Below are 20,650 nucleotides of genomic sequence, written 5' to 3' on the forward strand. Positions count from 1 at the left end.
CCAGTGAGGAAAAGACCCTACCTTATGAATCCCAAATATGTGATGATTGTGAGGGAAGAAATACAAAAGCTTATTAGCGCAGGATTCATTTATGCGATTGAACATATGGATTGGGTGTCCCCATTGTCATTGTTCTAAAAAAGAACAGAAAGATATGAGTATATGTTGATTTATAAAAGGTAAATGTTGCGACATGAAAAGAGCATAGTCCACTGCCCTTTATAAAGCATGTGCTAGAAAGAGTGACAGGAAAGGAGGCTTAAAGCTTTGTAGATGGATTCTCTAGATACAATCAAGTATCAATAGCATTGGTGGATCAAGACAAGATAGCATTCACCACATAATGGGGAGTATAGATTTCCAGGGTGATGCTCTTCGAGCTAACCAATGCTCCCACAACATTCCAATGATTAATGATCACAACTTTTAAAGAGTACTTGAGGGATTTCCTAGAGCTGTTTTTGGATGATCTATGTGTACACTCCACATGCGATGATCACCTTAAATAGGACCGTGGTTTTTTACGATTGTGCATGACACTAAGGGAAAAATGGTGTATAATGCATGATTGGCTATGCAAATCATATCTGATGGGCACAATACTTTGCATATGCCTCAACCTATGTGGTGTTGAGTTTTATGCAAAGTGATGCACCCATACCATAAGTACTTGTTTGGATAACACACCTAGGAGCACATTTTTTGATGGTAGTGCATATCACAAGGATAAAAATGGTGTATAATGCGTGATTGACAATGCAAATCATATCCGATGGGCACAATACTTTGCGCGGACATCAAAGTAGGTGGTATTGACTTGTGTACAAAGAGGTTTCCTATCTGCCGATAAGCACTTGTTCGAATAACACACCTAGGACCGTGTTTTTTGGTGGTTGTGCATGCTTTTAGGTGTGTTATCCGACAAGTGCTTATCGGATGGGTGTACCACTTTGCATACAACTCAATACCACCGCTTTTGAGGCACATGCAAAGTATTGTGCCCATGGTATATGCTTTTCATGGTCGAGGGAGTTTTATGGTTATGCATGACACTGAGGCACAAACGATGTTTAATGCGTGATATACCATGCAAAGCATAGCCCATGGGCACAATACTTTGCATGCACCTCAGCCTAGGTGTTATTGAGTTGCATGCAAAGTGGCATGTCCATCTGATAAGTACTTGATTGAATAACTTCTCCCATTAATAAATTAAGTACTAATTAAAAATTATAATTTAAAATGAGTAGATTATTAAAAAGAGACTAATATTAATGTAATTGTTGCTGCTACAGCTTGCTTGCAAAGGATTCTCACAAAGGAGATGGCTATAGATTTTGTTTCGGGGATGGATGTGATTTTATGTAGCAAAAGAGAAGTAGTTGTATTTGCTACAATCCATGATAGTGATCCCAAATCAGTTTGCCACTTTCGAAGACTTGGCAAAGATTAGGTGGCAATTACTGTATCAAAGATTCTTAGTGCACATGTTGAGCTAAAGTATAAATGTGGAGATATGGAAACACTTGGAGATGTTATGCCCTACAATACATCCAACAAATCATTTATAGCATGGGAGACTTATGCAACAGACATTATCAAGAATACAAAGTGCACCACCTTGGATTTTACTGTAGGGGACATTTTACAAAATTTGAGATCATTTGCAAATAAGAATGTAGCAGAAGGTGAAGTATTGGGATTCGAACAAGTGGAGCAATGGTCATTTGCACATATGAGGATTCTAAAAGTCACTAATGATGGTATGGTTGATAACATAACATCCTTATGTGATCCCTACTGTGAGGTAGGCAAGAATATGAGATGGAGCATGCAATTTTTAAACATGAGAAAGAGGCACATGGTTTTCAATGATAAAGACAAGGTATACTACAATATCAAAGGACCTAAAAAGCATGCCCGTGTGCCAAGCTCTATCACTTGAAACGTGGATGATTTCAATGTACTCAACTATAGAAGTGACATCTTATATGGAGTGGATGAGTTCATTGGTTCCGAGAAAGTGAAGCCTTATCTGGGGTGGATGAATTCTTGCACAGTGAGAAGGGCAAAGGTTTCAATAGCGATGTCTTGTTAGGTGTGGATGAGTTCATGCATACTAACAAACCTGATGTCAATCAAGCTGGTGGATTTGTGAAAGCCATGCAAGATGTCCCAACTAGCGATGTTCTATCAGGAGTGGAAGAGTTTCAAGGTTCTCAATACTCTCATAGAATATTGAATTCATTGAATGGCCCTAAGAGTATGTTAAAAACAAGGATGAGATCAACAGATGATTATTCAATATTTAACTTTGATTGTGATATGGCCAAGGATGCAATGACCAATCATGGATGCTTGGTTACAAACAAACATGAGGAGAAGAAGTGCATAAATACAGATAACAACATGCACGAGGAACGAAAACGGTCATACAAATGCATGAAGAGAAAGCGAATCCAGGCAGATCCACAAAAGCAACCAAAGAGGAAGAGAGTAATGAAAGAGGAGAACATGTTAAATGCATTGGGATATCTATGTTGCAAGCAAAGATGTATGTGCTTCATTGATCTTGCAGACATCAGGGAATGTAGAGGAGTGTGGCAAAGAAGAGGAAGCGAAAGAAATGAATACCTTCTCACAAGTCTCTCTTGCTTTCTTCAGAATGGCAATAAAAGGCTAAGTTCAAGACAAAAGGTAAAAGCTCAAAAAGGCTTGCAATAAGGCATATCGCAATATTATTGGATTATCCCATGGTACATATTGGGATTTATTCACCAAGGCAAAGGGCGGAAAAAAATTTAGCATTCACGGTAATAGAGGAAGGTCCAAATCAATGATCTCAACTGTCAAGGCAGTAGCAATTTTGCAAGACTTCATATAGGAAAATGCTTTACCTCAGCCCCATATATCTACCAAACTCTCTAACAGTGACGTGATCACACACAGCTCGAAGTATTTGACTCTATTGCAGAAAAGCAAAGGCAAAGAGGGGATATCGTGGCTTCTTCTCATACTTTGTATACTCTTTGGAAGAAGAACTTTGGATATGTTAAAATCCCAAAGAGGCAAAAAATGTCAAAGTGCAATGTTTATGATGATTTAAAGCAAGCGATTGAGAGTGCAACATGTCCAAATGAAAGGGAATTATACAAAAAAAATAAAAAATCTCATCATGACCTTATTCAACGTTCCAGACAAAAATATGAATTTTGGAAGGAGCAAGCTATTTCGCATCCGGATGACTACATGTGCCTTATTGTAGATGGCATGGATTAGAATGTACAGAGATATGGTAGGGAACTAGCCTAGGGCAAAATGCTAGTGCTGGTCATTACTAGAGTCTGGAGGCATCCATTATTCACATTGCCTCTATTTGGAACATCATTGGCATTGTTGACATATTGGTGTGGGCTTGGAAAACTTCTGGAGCATACTTAAATGGAAAGGTAGCAATGGCCTGAGAGGCAATGCAAGTCTAATGGAGGATGTTTGGTGGAGTCCAACCATGGTAAAGGAAAGTAAACTCTTAGCCTTGATTGATGTCTCTAGTACTAGAAACGTGTAGAGGAAGGGCATGAGAGTTTGGACGCATCTAGGGATATAGGCCGAGCAAGTGGTACATGATTGTAGAGGTATAGAGGTGTATCCTTCCCAAAAGGCCAACTAATTGTGTGGCTTTTGTGAGTTGGAGAGTGACACAATGGACTCTAAGAGGCAGGGTTTCATTGAGAAAGCAATTGCATGCAAGGTTTGCAGGTTTCTTATGGTGGCAAAGAGATCACTAGTGACCTCCTCGACTCCTTGTTGCTGAATGCAAAGTGGGATATGGAAAGAACACAAGCATAGTGGAGGAACATATACACAGCATTTGTAAGGATTGTCATATAGGGAAGGCTAAGCATAGTTGGATCCTAGTTAGAGGCAGACGAAGGGGAGACTATTCAAATGGCTCGAAGTCAATCCCTCCCCTGCCCTATGTGTGGTGTGGTAGTTTAAGCATTGTGGCATTTATTCTTGGATTGTCTTGTGGCTCATGAAGTGTGGAGATGGCTTGAGGACCCATGAGAAGTGTTGGCTTAATGATTGTGTACCCAAGTGGATAGCTATAGGCACAAGGGATGCATAGGGCCTCACATCTATAGTGGTGGCAATTTGTCGCTACTTGAGGGCAGTGGTCTTCTTGGCGAAATAGCAATGATGGTCATTGAAGGAGGTATTAGGCTAGGGAATCAGGAGTCTTGTGTTCTAGATGGAAAGCTTGAAGTGTCTAATACTTCATATGAGCATAGTGGCTGATAAGAAAGATTCCTTAGCTAGCTCTTACAGATGTTGGCGTTCCAACCTCTACCACAGTTCTATTATCTTTGCAGCATGCAACGTAGGTTGTAGGCATTTGACCCTTGCTAGCCGACCACTTTTTATTTGAGTTCCTTTTGGGATTGACCACCTTTAATACAAGGCGACCTTTTTTTTTGTGGAGAAATGTTTTCTAAAGCATGGTCATTTATGTGCATTAGGCTTGCAATGCTCTGGGATTGTGAGAGTCTCTTTGGGTCAAGGTATAAGGTTTTGCATTAGTATTTGTCTTTAATGCAAAGGGGTTTTTGCTCCACTAGGGCTCCACATCTCTATTTATCCCACCTCCCCCTCTTTGTAATAAATGGGCCCCTTCACTCCTTATGATAATTGCCTTCTCCTCTTTTTCACTAGTCTTCTCTTTTGTTTTCATTTTGGTTGCACATTCGATTTACCATTGTAAGGAGGCTTGAAGCAACCTTGTTTATTCAAATATGATACTATCACATGTTTCCCTACAACAATGAAAGAAGGGATTAAAATCTCCTTGAGGGATGTAGAGCAACTCTCTTTAACACCACTAGTAGAATTTCCTACAAGAAAAGACTTGGGAGTGCCTAAAAGCTAAGATGGGAAGGGGAAACGTCCTTCATTAAAGGATCGTTTTCTATTTTCTAGAAGAAACAAGTGTGGGATGGGATGGAGAAACGTCTTCCACTAAAGGATTATGAGAAGGTTTTGGAAGCATGTGCCATGGCTCATGCTATGCCTTGGGAAGGGGTGACTTGGAAGATGAAGGGGCATAGACATGACAGGGAAGCTGCCAATTGCTAATAAGAAAGCAAGAAGCCATGTGGATGTCTATAAAAGAATGGAAACTGCAACCGTGTCCCATGTGATGCGACGCACGGGGCTAATGCTATATAAAGCTAGCATCCATTGAGCACCTTTCCTAAGGATTTGCTGCTGTTGACTCTTTTGCTAGTCCTTAATAGTCCCATGATCCATCAATAGCAGAGGCTTCCATTGCATTCTGTCAAGGCCACTCTCCATTTCTTTGATTCTTGCTCGTAAATCACTTCCTTGTAGCTCTTCCCCTCCTTGTGATTCCCCTTAGCCCATTGCTTTGATTCTTGCTCGCAAATCTTCTTTTCCCTCACAAACCCATCAATAGCAGAGGCTTACATATCCATTCTGTCACCTTTCGTCCCAGCTGCACCCATGTCTAAGCCACTGTTGCACCTCGCTCTCTCCCTCGCCCTCCTCCTCTTCTCCATCACTCTCCTCTCTTCCCCCGTCCATTCCGCCCATCACAAACGCCCCAAGCATTTCACCTTCTACCTCCACAACACCATCTTTAATGCCACACTCAATAACACTGACTACTTCAACTCCGTCTTCAGCACTCAACCCACCGGCTTCCCCAACCCTTGGTCCTTCGGCGTGCTAGCTACCTTCGAGGATCCCCTCACAGTACATAGCTCCAATACCTCCAAGCAACTAGGCGTCGGCCAGGGATACTATCTCTATGACAGCCAAAAAGGATATGTACTCTTCCAGGCCTTCACTGCTAGCATCGACACCGGCAAGTACAAGGGGACTATCGACATCTTCGGACAAATCAAGGAGGTCTTGCCGGTTCGCACCCTCTCTGTCATTGGTGGCACTGGCGATTTTTTCCTCGCCAGAGGCATCGCTAATGTTCGGCTCATAGAACTGTATACAGGCCCCCCCGCGGCTGCGAGGTGGACCTTGTCTTTCGACCTCGACCTCTATTACTAGACCTCTGATGTCTCCCCAATAATTGCTTTACGCCAAAGAAACCCAGGACACCTTCAAAGACCTGCGACATATAATAGGCAGCTCAAATTCTGTCGTGGAGCTCCCGTTCGTTATCAAGAGGTGGGAACATCATTTCTGCGTTCTATTCATCCCTGCACTGGTTTCGCATTATGATTGATCTCAAAGCCTGTCCGAGTTGTAACTAATGTTTAGTCTTAACGGAAAATGTTTTCCCCTTGCGACAAGCCTAGTGATATTTCTTTCTAGCAAAATGAAACAGTATATATATTTGAAAAGAAATTGTGAAGGACCCATTTTGTCCCACAATAATCTTCATAATAATGAATAGGCTCCCCGTTCAATAAAGTGCCCCTATTAATTAATTAGTTCACAACGTGGGAGGGTGCAATAATTCGATCAACCTGAGGCATGACAGGGAGATTAACGTGGCGAGAACCTTTTGCATCGCCCGCGATTGATTAACGGGATCAATTAAACCTTCTGCACCCCCCGCGAGCCCGCCTTCTCGAGAACGTGCGATACGTGGACCTTGCACATCTACAAAAGACCAACTCCCCAAGAGTAGAAGGGCAAAGAGGGGAGGGGGGCAACGGTAGAGATGCCTAGAATAAAAGGGCAGAGAGGGGGAAGGGTGCTATGGCAGAGAGGCAAAGGCTACCTCATACGTAGGCGTGCCACGATAAGGCCTGCAATAGATTGCGACCTCTGATGATTAACTCCTTTAATTTTGCAAATAGCATAGTTTAATCGGCGATGAGGCTAAGGGAAAAGAGAGAAATTAATCGATTTAGGCGCACGAGCGATTAGGAGAGATTAATGAGTAGAGTGAACCTAAGTAGGATACTACAATATATATACGTATATAAGTAGGATACAATATATATACGTATATGAAAGTATAAGGCATTATGTATTACAAAAAAAGAGAGACTACACAATGTGATCGGATTCAATGGAATAGAGATGGTAGGAGGGTGCTCTCGCAAGTTGTGTGTGTGTGTGTGTGTAAATTCTTGTTGCTTTTTCATACTTGTCCCATGAGAGAGAGAGAGAGAGAGAGAGAGAGAGAGAGAGAGAGGCTGCAAGGGATGATGAATAACGGTGTCTCAATGTTGCTTTATGATGTGCATGAAGAAGGAGTCTACAATATATGAGGAGCCCTACTCTTGACCGCAACCCCTATTCTTAACCTAACCCAGTCCCCTCTCCCTTGCCCTTGCACATGCTACTAACAAATGGATAACCTGCATGCATGGCAAAAGAAAATTGCTCTCACCTTAAACCAACATTTTGTAAAATGAAGAAAGGTAGAAGACTTATATCATGTTCGAAATGGCTACCCAATCAAGCTATACTTCCTTCCCCTCTAGCTTGTTAAACATTGTTATGTAAATCATATCGATACACTTCCTTGTTTGATAAATGTAGTAGGTTATATCATCTTGTGAGGGTTATTTTTTAATGCACCCAAAGCGAGATATTGAGAGCATACTTTTGCTCGCTTTCGTATGTATTTACATGGTGAAGAGATGCTTTTTTTTCTAAGTGTGGAAATGCCAATAGTTGTATGAGGATTTGTGTTGATACAGTACCATTAATAAAAATATTAATTCCTAACACTATATTAAGAAAAACATTTGTCGATATGATGGTTGACTAATTGTAATACTGGATGCGTCAATTTTACGAGCAAAAACCTATGAGCAGGTTTATCCGAGCGTGCTTTTCAAGAGATTTTTAAAAATATTTTTCTTTAGGAAACATTGTTTTTACACTTTTATTTTCACTAGAACTAGATCCCTTTATCATAAAAATATACAGACTAGTCACTTATTCATTTTTACACAACATAATTTTCTTATTTAGAGACATCCCTTTGTACCCCTGTTATTACCTTAAAAAAGTGTTGATTCCTTTAAGAAACATTCCTCATAATCACTCTCAATGTAATAATACTATGCATATATAATTACTTATTAACACATTTATATCATATGGCAATATCTTTTTAGTGTTTTTATAGCATATTTATGGACATGTTTCTAAAGAAGTTTAAATTACTATAAATAAGTATTAACTTGGGCTTATATATTACTCTCATAAAATACATGTAATATTTAATACTATATATGAAAGATTTTCCAAAATATAACTCCACAGATGTGCTCAAATGGGGTGTTCTGATCAATTTGAGTGGTTGAATGACTATATTTGGACATTGGATATGAAAGTTATGCCACTTTTAAAAGTGCTGTCCAAGGTAGTTTCGCTGGTAGTTTCGCCAGCGAAACTACCTTGGGAGACTTGCTTCAAAGGGGTTTCGCTGGCGAAACTACCTGAATGGCTTGCTTCAATGAGTTTTCTTTGAAGAAACTCTTTCATGAAGATAGGTTGAGAGAGAGTTTTCAATGTCACCCCCTATTAAGTAAAAGTTGTAAGAAGGATCATAAGGGAATTTTCATAGAGAAGTCTACTCTACATGTGGGTTTCTTCAAAAGCCATCCCATTATGCTCTCACCATTTCTATAGATTCACCTAAAGATTTTTGTATAAAATAGGCATTGCTATAATACTTTGCATATTTCTAAGTGAAACTATGTTTTCTTCTGATCGATTTTTGCCATATTTATGCATAGTTGGAAGCTTTTTTTTTCCTTCGCTCGGACGCTCAGAAGATTTCGCTCAGAAAATGCTCGTCCCCTTGTAATACTAATGCCCCACCAATAGTGTAAAAAAGGTTAGCATTGGTATTGCCATCTACCATGGACAATGTGGTTGCAAAAAAAAAATGTGGGCTAGAATGAGATGACTTTTAGCCCCATTCTACCCCATTATAAATCAACATGAACCCAAGAACAATACTTTATGATATACAAAATGATGAGAATAGAAACAGTCATAGTTTCGCAACAATTATAAAAAAATCCAAACGTACTACGAAACCCCTGAAAATGGATATAGGGGGGATACAAAAAAATACTCTCATCTTAAAAAGATACTACAAAACCCCAAAAAATGGATATAGGGGGGATACAAAAAGATACTCATCCTAAAAAGAGATTAAAAAATGTACAATGTAAGTTACATCATAATGGGAAATGTAGAATAAGAGGAGAGCTCATCCTCCCCTCCTTTGTGGGTCATCCTCACCCTCACCCTCATCCTCTAAGAGGACTATAGGCTCTAGATACTGTATGTACTAGTGTAGGATTTGGTGTATGCTCTAAGAGGGCTATAGGCTCTAGATACTATATGTACTAGTGTAGGATTTGGTGTACGCTACATGCAATAGAGAAAGGAAGGTTCTTAACCAGAAGAGTACATTTAGCCATGCGACTTGCATCAAACTCATAAACATAACTCTTCTCCACATGCAAACTCCAAACAACTAAGGGCTCACCACTACCGCCCTTTTTGCTAGGTCCAAAAGGGATAAAGACTCTAATGAAAACTCTCTATGACCTTTAGGAGCAGTGTCTTCTACATAAAAACTACTAGAAGAGTAGATTTAGCCATGCGACTCTCATCAAACTCATAAACATCTCTCTCCTCCACATGCTAGGCTGTGGTCAAAGAGTGGACAATACTACCATCTTCCCATGCAAATAGTAGACAAGGTGAACCACCATGCTGGGATTGTCATTGCCCCCTCACCATATAATGCCAAATGAAAACCATTCATTAGTGTTACTACCTTAGGCAATCAGATCCAAGACAATAGTGAACAATGTGCCAATGAATACTCTACAAATAATATCCAATAACTGGTGATCTATCAATGGCTATCCACCAATGATCCCTTGGGCTTTTCATTCCTACTAAGCCTTTGCCAAATCAAGCTCCTCCATGAGCGATAACCTAGGATTACCCTTTAAACCAAATGGAGGGAGCACACAAACTCTAAACTAGAAGTATTACAAACAATTAAAAACTATGAGCTAGACAAACAACTTGAACAAATATACAAAATATTGATCTACTACTAAGAGACCAAACCCATAAAATGATTGAATGCTAAGTAAAAGTTTGAGCAACCTTGAAACACACTGCCTAAGTTTAAAAAGCCTAATTTTGATCAACCACATTTGCTTTTGCAAAACTTGTGATTTCTTTCTTGGTTGGAGAATCCTCGATTGTCGATGCCTTCTCCTTTGAGGACTTCAAGTGCTCATTTCTCTGTTTCTTTTGTAATAGAATCTTTCTATGTGACCCAATCTGCCATAGTAATGATATGTTTGATAATCTTCGGGTCCACTCCTTGCAGTTATCTTTTTCTCTTTCACGACATATGTTGGTTCTTTGATTGGCAACAAACCCTTAGAGTGTTTCTCCTCACTTAGCAACATAGAAGCAGAATCTAAGAAATCCATATCATCTTCCATTCTTGCAATATTGACAACTTTAGAGTAGCAAAGGGTTAACTTACAAGCTAAATAGCTTTTTAATCATCTTCATCTACTTTAGAGTCAAAAATTAAAAAGTGATCTGATTGAGATATAATGTATGAATACTTTCATTTTCTTCATATATAGATTGAAAATTCCTACTTCAAAGAAGCTTTTGAATGTTTTCTTCTAACAACAAAGAGATCCTCAAGTGTTATCCAATTTTTTGCAACCATCTTTGTAATGTGAAGGTGGAAGTATTCTAACCCTAGTTCACATCCCAATATCCCTATATCTATTCATTCTTTTGTTCCCCAGTGACGTCTTGTTAGTTTTCTGTGGCTTCTTTTTTGTGCCAAAGACGATCCCCCACAAGACCTTATTTATCAAGTAAAGTCTAGTCAAAAGCTACGAAAATGCAAAGTTATTTCTATTGTATTCCACCATCATCAACTTCCTTGCTTTCTCACACTATCCATGTCTGTTAACCAACTATTGTTAACCAACTATGGTAGTCTCGATCACTCAATTTACTCCTAAAAAGACTCAGACATCTCTCCTTTCTCAGATTATCCATGTCTACTTTCTCACATTACCCATGTCAGCTAACCAACTATGGTAGTCTCGATCATTGAATTTACTCCTAAAAACACTCAGACATCTCATAGTTGGAAGTTCTCATACCACATCAAATAGACCCTCACAAGAACTCATTTCTCAACTGATGCTTGCTCTCACAAAAGACTCTCATGCAATTTAAGACTTCTCTGCAATATTCCCATGGGTCTTCATGACCTGCTCTAATACAAAATGAAAGACAAATTCAAAATGTTCATCACTTAGAGCCCTCTCTCTCTCTCTCTCTCTCTCTCTCTCTCTCCAAAACTCATACAATCACGAACTAGAATTTGACATATATGTCATATCAAACCACCACATGAAATATCATTCCATCCTATGAATGATGAAACATTGTAAATTTGACTTAAAAATGGGCACAAACTCCAAATGGCTCAAGCATCTTTGCTACCGCATTTTTCCCCAGATATAAAAGGGACAAAGACTCTAATAAAAACTCTCTACAACATCTATGAGCATTGAACCTAATATTACCACAAGAGTTGATTCAACCACACCTCTCTGGTCAAACTCATTAACATAACTCTCCACACTAGCCATGTCCATGGTGAAAAACAAGATAAAACCACCATCTTCTCATGCAAATAGAAGCTAGATGAACCACCATGTTGGAATCATCATTGCCATCATCCATGTAGTGCCAAATGAGACCCATGCATTAGTCTTACTATATTAGCCAATTAGTTCTAGGACAACATGTAAAAATTGTGCCAATCAAAACTCCATGTATGATATCCAATCATCAAATTTTGTTTTTTTAAATGTGGGTTTATATTAATACAGTGTCAACTGTATTTACAATATTAAAAAAAGAGCAACATATCTCCAAGAGTACTGCTCAATATCTGAGCCTATACCGGAAAAAATCTCTTCAACAAACGATATAGAAGTAGCAGAGACGAAAAGAGAGCTATGATGCCTTCTACGGCTCTTCCTTTCGTGCCAAGTGAACAACCATAGAACGATCATTCCAGGAATGCAAGGATGGGGGTATAGCTTACAGGTTCTGGTTCAAGGCCTGGGTTCTGAAGGCTTGAAGTTGGGAGGAGAAGCAGCTTCGTTGTGAACTTTGACCGAGACACCTGTTGGAAAGTTTCGAGCCACCAGCCTCTTGTATACAATTGGAGGGGGTGCCGATGGAGAGGGTGTAACAAAAGATGTCAAAGCATGCTGAGGGACCATGGTGTTGGGGTGAGTCATCAAAGGGGAGGCATTGAGAGTCTTAGTCGCAGGGGAGGCAGCACTCGTCTGAGTGGCAGGGGAGGCAGGGTGGGCGAGTCGTCATAGGGGAGGCATTGAGAGTCTGAGTCATAGGGGAGGCAACAGTCATCTGAGTCATAGGGGTGGCACGGTACAGTTGACCTGAGGGAACATGGTAGTACAAGACTGGGGCTTTGGCTGACGGCGACGTTTGGTCGTGAGGAGGGACCTTCTGTGTGGTGGCAGTTGTAGGGAGCTCTTATTTTCCGACGTGTTTCTGAAGCTGGGCCAGCAGGGCATTCTCCTTCTTCGCAATAAGCTCTTCCTTTTAGCAGCACTCTTGAATTTGCTGCTATAGGCACGAAATATTTTCATGATTGGCTCCTCTTTCCTATGATCACACATACATTCATAATAATTTCGTTAGTACAAATAATGACATTACCAAAAACCTTAGCACATCTTTGAGCCCATAGAGCCCAATGAATGGAGTTGCACATAATATTCTAGTTTCTCGAGGATCTTATTGGCCTATCACCCAAAAGTAGGCAAGCATAATTGATCTTAAAAAAACCAAATTGTTTGTGTATCGCTTCCCAGACATCTCTAGAGGAACAGAGGGGAATATCTTCCTGCGTTTTAATACACCTTTGGTAGTAGCCATTGCCTTGACCAATTGTTAGTGCTCGCTTGGTTGTCCATACACGCTTGTGCATAATGAGCCATAAGAGGCAAGCCTCTTTTTTTGGAATCTCCCTATCCCACATTCTTTTGAACCTCTTTGCCCACACTCTTTCCGTGTCTGTTCTCATCCATTTCTGGTTCAACTGGGCAAGAAGCTCTTCATGCCCTTCAACAAAGATGGGGACCGAGAAAAGCTCAATCTGACCTGCCCACATAAATTCTTTGTTTGTTCGAGGAGATCTTCCCCCCATCTAGGCAATCAAGTCTCTATTCCACAAGTTTTGTCTCAATGTTATCATTTCTAGGTCAAATCTGTTCAGAATAAATCTAAGCTTTAACCGATCATTATCTATCCATTTCCTTTGCTCTCTATAACACATGTCACCCTAGACCCGTATTCCTTTCTTATTGAGTCTCAAGACTCTTTTGATTTCGTCTTCCCTGAGTGGGGTGGCATCCCAGATGATTGAGAACCAAATTGAGTCATTGGCTGCGAAGATGCACATTTTTCTTGAGAATCCTTTCCAAATCACATAGGACCTCAAAGACTCCCAAGCTGTCCACATACCTTTCCACAGGTCTGAGCCCTTAGTTGAGTAGTTTTCTTTTCCGTACAAGGCAGACCCAATCGAGAGATGTTTCCAATGCTTACACCTGTTAATCTTTACCTTACTTATATTTCTAAGGATTAAGTAAGCCCAAATTTTGTCCGAGTTCTACACTGCTTTTATTATCCATTGTGACATATAAATCTTATCGTAGATTTTCCCACATCCGCTATCCCTAGTGCTCCTACATCTTTTGGTTTGGTGCAGGTTTGCCGATTCACTTTAGGGACCTTATTATTGACTTCATCTCCCCCGCATAGAAAGGTTTTGGACAAGCTGTTGATCTATCTCATGAACTTCTTAGTCGGGAACCAGTAGGAGACATAGTAGATAATGGAGGGGTAAATGTAATCTTCTTCTTGCCAGGGTCGGTTGTAGTCCTTTCCATCTACTCATTTTACTTTTGACTCTATCGAGGACCCAGTTCCATCTATCCTGCATTGTGCACCCGCATCCCATAGGTATTCCTAAGAGTTTGAAGACCTCCATTTCTGATTTCTTTGCATCCCTTATTAGTAGAGAGGAAGAGGGGGGGAGGACTCCATGTGCCATAGATCCCTATTCTATCATGATTAATCTTGGATCCCAAAGCCATGCAAAAAGTGTTTAGACATTCGAGCATGCCCTGAACAAACTCTTCGTCATTGTGGGGCATTGTGCGAATTGTGGACAAAATATCTATCTGTCCCCTTCCACTTGGATACCTTTCATTGTGCCCTTATCTACCTCATCTTTGATGAGCCAACCCAGGGTGTCTGCAACTATGGCGAAGAGCAAAGGGGCAAGCGGGTTGCCTTGTTTGATGGATCTTTTAAGCTTGAAGGGCTGAATTGTTTTGCCATTTGCTTCAACTTTGCTTCTGGCTTGACATAGAAAAATTTCCACATACGACACAAAGCCAAGTCCCACTCCCATGTCTTAGAGGGAAGATAGAATGAAACCCCACTCCATTCTGTCATACAAATTGTCGAAGTCAATTTTGAGGAAGCAGATGTCCTGCTGTGTCTCCTTTGCCAATTCAAGACCTTCCCATAGAGTGAGAATGGCTTCTAAGATGTTTCTTCCTTGAATAAATCCCTTTTGCTCTTCGCTGATCCAACATTGCATCTTGATCTTGAGTATCATATCCAGTGCCTTTGCGAAGATTTTGTAGCTGCTGTTCAGCATAGTCAACGGTCTCCAGTTTTTCAATTCTTCTTTTGGGCCACCTTTAGGGATCAGTTTAATCATGCCCGTGTTGATCCATGGGTCTAGGAAACCCTTTTCTTTGGAATCTTGCCAGAGCAGCATGAGGCGAGGACCTACCGTTTCCCAAAAGACTTGATAGAACTCTATAGGAAGTCCATCTTCTCCTAGGGTCTTTTCCTTCCCCATTTGATCTACTACCCCTTAAAGCTCTTCTAGAGATAGATCTCTATCCAAAAAAATGTTGTCAAACACTGAGACTCTTCTTTCTCTTGATCTAGAGCACTTTCCACGGGCTATGGCTTTTTCTATCGTCATGATCTCCTCTTCACCAAGTAGTTGCTTGAAGTGCACTGTGATTACCTCGGATGTTCCTATCATCGACAAAAGGAGAATCAAGGGATTCTTGGGCGTGTTTCTTCCTCATACTTTTAAACATATCTTCATTAGCCTTGTCTACCCTTCCGGCCCACCAGCCTCTAATGTAGATTATGGGCTGCTTGGCTACAATTTTTGCTTCTGCCCTTAGTTTTACCCTGGCTGACTTGAATTGATCCTCTCCCGATGCGCTATAGTCGCTTTCTAGAAGAGTCTATTGTTCTTCAAGCTTCTAAATTCTCAGTGATCTAGCTTTATCTGCTCTCCGTTTGATTGCTTGTAAAAAGGTTTTAGTCCTCTCCGTCGCTCTGATCCACTTGTTAGGAGCATTGGCTATTCCCTCAAAGGCATTTATCCAAAATTTTTCAATCTTGTCCCTGATGTAAGGAAATTGGAAAAAAAAGGATTGGCTTTGAACCACAATTGGCCAATTCTCCTCTCTTCCTTTTCCAGAAATAAGGAGACGAGCTTATGATTCGAAAAGGGAAGGGTGTCTATCGATCTGCACTTAATGCACAGCATCTCCTCCACAATTCTCTTAGAGCAATAAGCTCTATCAAGCTACCCTTTCCTATGGAGGGATCCCACCTAATTGCTTGTCCAAGCAAAGGATGTATCTCCTAATACGTCCAAGAGCTCGGCCCTATCTTTGAAGTTCGACCACATATTTAACTCATGGCCTCTTATAACACTACCTAGGTATCGCTTCCCATCTGTCACCTCTGCTCTCAACCATCTTAAAGTCTCCAAGAAGAAGCACATTATCATTCAAGAGGACAGATTCCCACAGCAAGGCTTTGTCTCTTGCCACATTTGGGGCATACACCGAGAAGATCTAACATGAGAGATTTGGGTGGCAAAAATCCCTTCCTACTCCAAATTTGCCAAATTTTTGAAGGACTCTTCCTACTCCAAGTGTCAGGTGTTTAGCTACCCCTATAACTACTCCTCCTCTCCCCTCCTTGTGGTCTGTTGTGTACCAAGTTCTATTGTCATTGATCTATTTTAATCGCCAGCGGAGCTTACCTCCTCCAGCTTTGACTTCTTGTAGCGCTAAGAATTCGGGGTACAACTTGTTTAATCTCATCCATCTCTTAAAGACCAAGGGCTTCAAGTCATTTGTTAGCCCCTGCACATTAATTGACAGACATGTGAATTTTTTTTTGGCTCGTCATTGGGTGGATCTTTTGTTCCTTAGCTTCTTGAACATGCCCAGGCTCATTTGAGGGAAAGCGCAATTCCTCTAGATAGCCTTATCTTTTCCCTTTCTGCTAAAGATTTCTTGGTCGGGTTGTCTAGTTGGGCATTGTTCATCTTCCTTTCAAGTTGTGTGGCTCTTTTTCCTTTCACTACAGTGAACGGCTGATTGTCATGGGAGATGGATTTGAATTCAACTTGCTCTAATTGAGCTTCAAAATTTTGCATGTCGGGAACAAATTTCTCTTCCTCTGAGCTCTCTTCCATATTTTCCTTGCTATTTCTTTCTTTTACTCTCTGTTTATCTACCTTCTCCAGAGTAGCTCTATCCTCTTTGGACTAGTTAGAGTCCTCTTCTTGTGGCATAGGGGTAGGTTCCTCAACCCTTGTTTTGGCCCCTACCTCTATCTCCTTGCTCTTCTCTGATAGCTTCTCTAGTTGCTTTTCTCTACCACGGTTGGTTCGGGAAGGACAGTCTTTGATGAAATGGCCACCTAGCCCACAGAGAAAATAGGAGATTGGGATATTTTTTGTGGGCAAGAAGAAATGCAGATGCGCTGTGTTCTATTGTCTATAGTGTAAGTGATTTTGTCATGGTGTTAATTCAACATGTCACCACAACGGAGGAGGCATGGATGATATTAAAAAATCAGTACGAGACCATGAATCAAATGCGGATTTCGTGGATTTGGATTTTTGAGTAATTGTGGGACTTGGGTCCGAATAGGATTCAACCTCAGAGATGGGGGTGCTTGTGCAAGTGCCGGTTGCCTATACACTAGGATGGGTGCTATCGGTTGGTATTGTTGCGGTCAGGGCGGCTTGTTGTGCATGTTGAAGATGCAACTATTTTTGTCATGCCCCCATCTACATCACGTAGTCGAATGGCATTGGGGGGATCTATGGATAGGTCCATTAGCACACAGGCTAGAGGATTTCCTCTTGGGCTTATGAGCCTTTCGGTTTCTACACCTAGAAACTGGCCAAGGGGCAAGCAAAGTGCCTCTGACTATGGGAAGAGAGAAAGGAGCAGGTATAGGAACTCAACCCAGATGGGCGCACGGAGGTGCATCATGACAGAGGTTTATTTCTAATAGTCCAAGTTCGTATCTGAACTACTTCCGTCGCTATTTCTGCTTTTTCAAAGATGAAAACAATATATCAGTTTCTTAAGAAGCGAATGCTCGTGACGTTTAGATATTTTCGCGACCAGAAGTTCCTGATCCATACTTCAAGAAACATTGCAAGCGGGCACGGCCTGTGGATATACCCAACTACTACACACAAACACAGCCATTTTGTCATTTCATTAAGCATTCCATTGTGAACCTTTACTGTTGGAAGCTTATCTTTGAAAGCGCTTGCATCTGCGCTAGTGAGCTTATCCAGTCCTGAGTTAGAGGGATCACCAAAGATGTGTTTGGCCTGTGGAGAGAGCTATTCCCACACTATTTGTTTTGGTGCTTGAAATGCTTTGAAGAGGCTTCGACCTCCGCCTTGAACTGCTCCAGCATAGGAGCCTCTTTGCATGTTCTCCCTTGCTTGTGCCTGTTGCACTAGATCTTGTCTTGCTCCATTGGTTTTCCTCTCTTGTTTTGGAGCTACAAAAACAACACTTTTGGGTTTTTCTACTGATTTCTTTCCTGAAGATGACAGTCAAGCAATTTTTAGAGAGCTCAGTATTTCTTTGTAAGCAGCCCCGCCGGCATTTTGCATGTCACATCCTTCCACATGGAATGTAAAACCTGACTTCATACCATCTGTAGCATTCTCTTTGGTCCTCTCAAGATCTTGCATGATGAAATCTATTTAACTGTTGTTCTCATGATTCAGTGACTCTAGCCCAATGGAAAGGAGGGGGGTTACTTTGGTGGGGTGAGCTCCCACTCTATCTTTGTCACCACCATTGGTCTTCTCACCGCCATCTCTAGGAGACACCCTATCCCTACCGCCATCGCTAGAGGATGCCATCCTAAATTCTCCAATCATCAATTGACCTATCCATGTATGATATCCAATCATCAATTGACCTATCCACGGCTATTCGGCAATGATCTCTTGAGATTTATATCCCCTCCAAACCTTTGTCAAAATGAATCCCCCATGAGGGATTTACCCAACACTACTCCCTCTAATTTGAGCTTCTCAAATAGATCATAGTGTTATGTAGGCTGGCTCCCAGGCATGGCTCCCAAGCAATCACATGATCCTACAATCATCCAAAGCTATCTCTGAGAAAGTAGCATAACAACAAAAGACAAATGCAATAATTACAAAGAGCTATTTAATCTAAGAAATTTTTTATGAACTAAAAACTCAAAACTAGAACCAAGGTGACTTAAACCATAATGCATTTTATTATAGTCATGATGTAAAAGAATTCTTCATATGGAGTTACAAAAGTTGAATAAACAAGACATAAGGCCAAGAGTTTATTGCCAAAGCAAAGTGTCGAACTAGCAGTGCATGAACAAAAACTTATGAAACTATATAATCTAAGGAAAAGTGAACGTCATGAGACCTTGTACTATGCTTCTAAGTGAGTAGATACTATTATAGCAAAATAGACAATATTTTTATTAAAATACACTAGTCAATTAATGAATGAATTAACAAGAATAGGCAAAATAAGCTCATCAAAATGTATTAATATGACACTAGGGAAAGCTATTGAACATTGTTTAGCATGCATGTGCTTGGGATCATATGTGATCACTCCTCACAAGCTTCCTAATCATGCAAAGTTTGTAAGATCATGGCATGTTGGAGCATAGGGTATATAATACGATCCATGTGTATACAAAAGGGAAATCACCTTGGATGTCTTGATCCTCCTTCAAGCATGTCATAATGGTTGATGGTAGGAGAGAAGCAAGGCTTAGGTGAGGTAGATATGGACCAAGTTCTTAAGGCCCTTGAAAACATTTCACCAACTTACCGCCCTCCCTTTTGTTTTATGCTCATAATTAGCCTGCTACCATTTGTTCTTGGATTTAGGATTAGTACATAAGGTACCATTGAGTGGGAACTATATTAACAATAACTTGGTTTGAATTTGGAAAGAAGACTTCTCCTTAGTCATCTTGTAACTTTTACAAGGCAATAATAGAATATTAACTGATGGATAACAATCTAAAGCCCTTATAAGTCTATCCTCATTATGTTACTCATGGAGCAAATACATTAGAGGTCAACTTAGAGATCATTCATGCTGCATCCTATGGAGATTTTCGAGCCATTATGTAGTCATTCAACCTTTTAGTGGTATGCATAAATGGTTATCACACCTTTATATAGATTGATAAATGCATGTTCCCATGTATGTGTGTGTGTGCATGCATGTGGGAATTTGTGTGTGTGTGTGTGTGTGTGCTAGCAAACTATCTATCCTACTACACTACTGGACCAATTTACAATATTTAAGTAAACCAAAGGCAATAAAAATACCATTGCCCTTATCAAATAACAAGTGGGAGTAATCCATTATTATTCAACCTCTTCAGGCTGAGTGTCAAAGTGATAGTCAACTCAAACACTCGTATTCATATTAGTAAACCATACAAAATATAAAAAGAAAATAGTTCATTCTTTTTTTACAATGGTTGGAGATAATCTGCCATAGAGTACTACTCGAAGCTGCCAATGCTATATCGAGAGTCCATCAAATCACGCCAAAGATCTCATAATGAAAATTCGATGGAGAGGTATGCCGACTCAATTGGCATCATCACAATACAAAGAAATTTAGAACATCTAATTCATGTTGTGGAAGACAAGCTTCAATGCTAGCATATAGTTGTTATCCATGTCACCCTATATAGATTAGCATTAATCAAATCTTGGAATACTCTTATTTCAAAGATAATTAAAGGTCATTAGTCAATTTTGGAATTCCAATATTCCAAAAATAGTAAGAGGTTGTCATTTCCAACTTAAAAAGTGTTAGAGGAATACAATAGACATGGTTAAGTTATGTGGTTAGTTAACTATCCCACCTCAGCCAACTAAGCACATAGTCCCTTCACAAGCACACTTTCCATGTAGCATGTGAATTCTTGTGCCACGTTATCAAAGGCCACCTCTTCTTCATAAAACTTCAACAAGCTGTAACTTCCAATCCAGGGATAATTTGCACACACTCAAAAAAGGAAAAGTGATCGCCTTTTTAAGCTACATGTTAAGTCAAAATCATTGTATGCAATTAGACATTGCCAGGTTTGAAAGTTTCTTCAATTGGTAAGACCTTTGTAATGGCGATATGCACCCCAATTG

The 20,650-nt window shown here is 40.3% G+C and overlaps 1 protein-coding gene across 1 annotated transcript; it reads left to right on the top strand.

Moving 5' to 3' along the window:
• Positions 1-5,520: 5,520 nt before the first annotated feature.
• Positions 5,521-6,081, top strand: LOC147903377 (dirigent protein 6-like). The gene has a single exon (XM_087371551.1). It carries the CDS (start codon positions 5,521-5,523, stop codon positions 6,079-6,081), a length of 561 nt encoding a protein of 186 aa, XP_087227677.1.
• Positions 6,082-20,650: the final 14,569 nt, after the last annotated feature.

This window comes from Dipteris shenzhenensis, chromosome 3 (genome assembly GCF_047967505.1).
Source record: "Dipteris shenzhenensis isolate YYH24624 ecotype China chromosome 3, Dip_SZ_1.0, whole genome shotgun sequence".
In the NCBI taxonomy this organism is placed as follows: Eukaryota; Viridiplantae; Streptophyta; class Polypodiopsida; order Gleicheniales; family Dipteridaceae; genus Dipteris; species Dipteris shenzhenensis.

Excerpts from the sequence above, each read along its gene's own strand:
- LOC147903377 (XM_087371551.1), top strand. The coding sequence starts at position 5,521 with ATGTCTAAGCCACTGTTGCACCTCGCTCTCTCCCTCGCCCTCCTCCTC.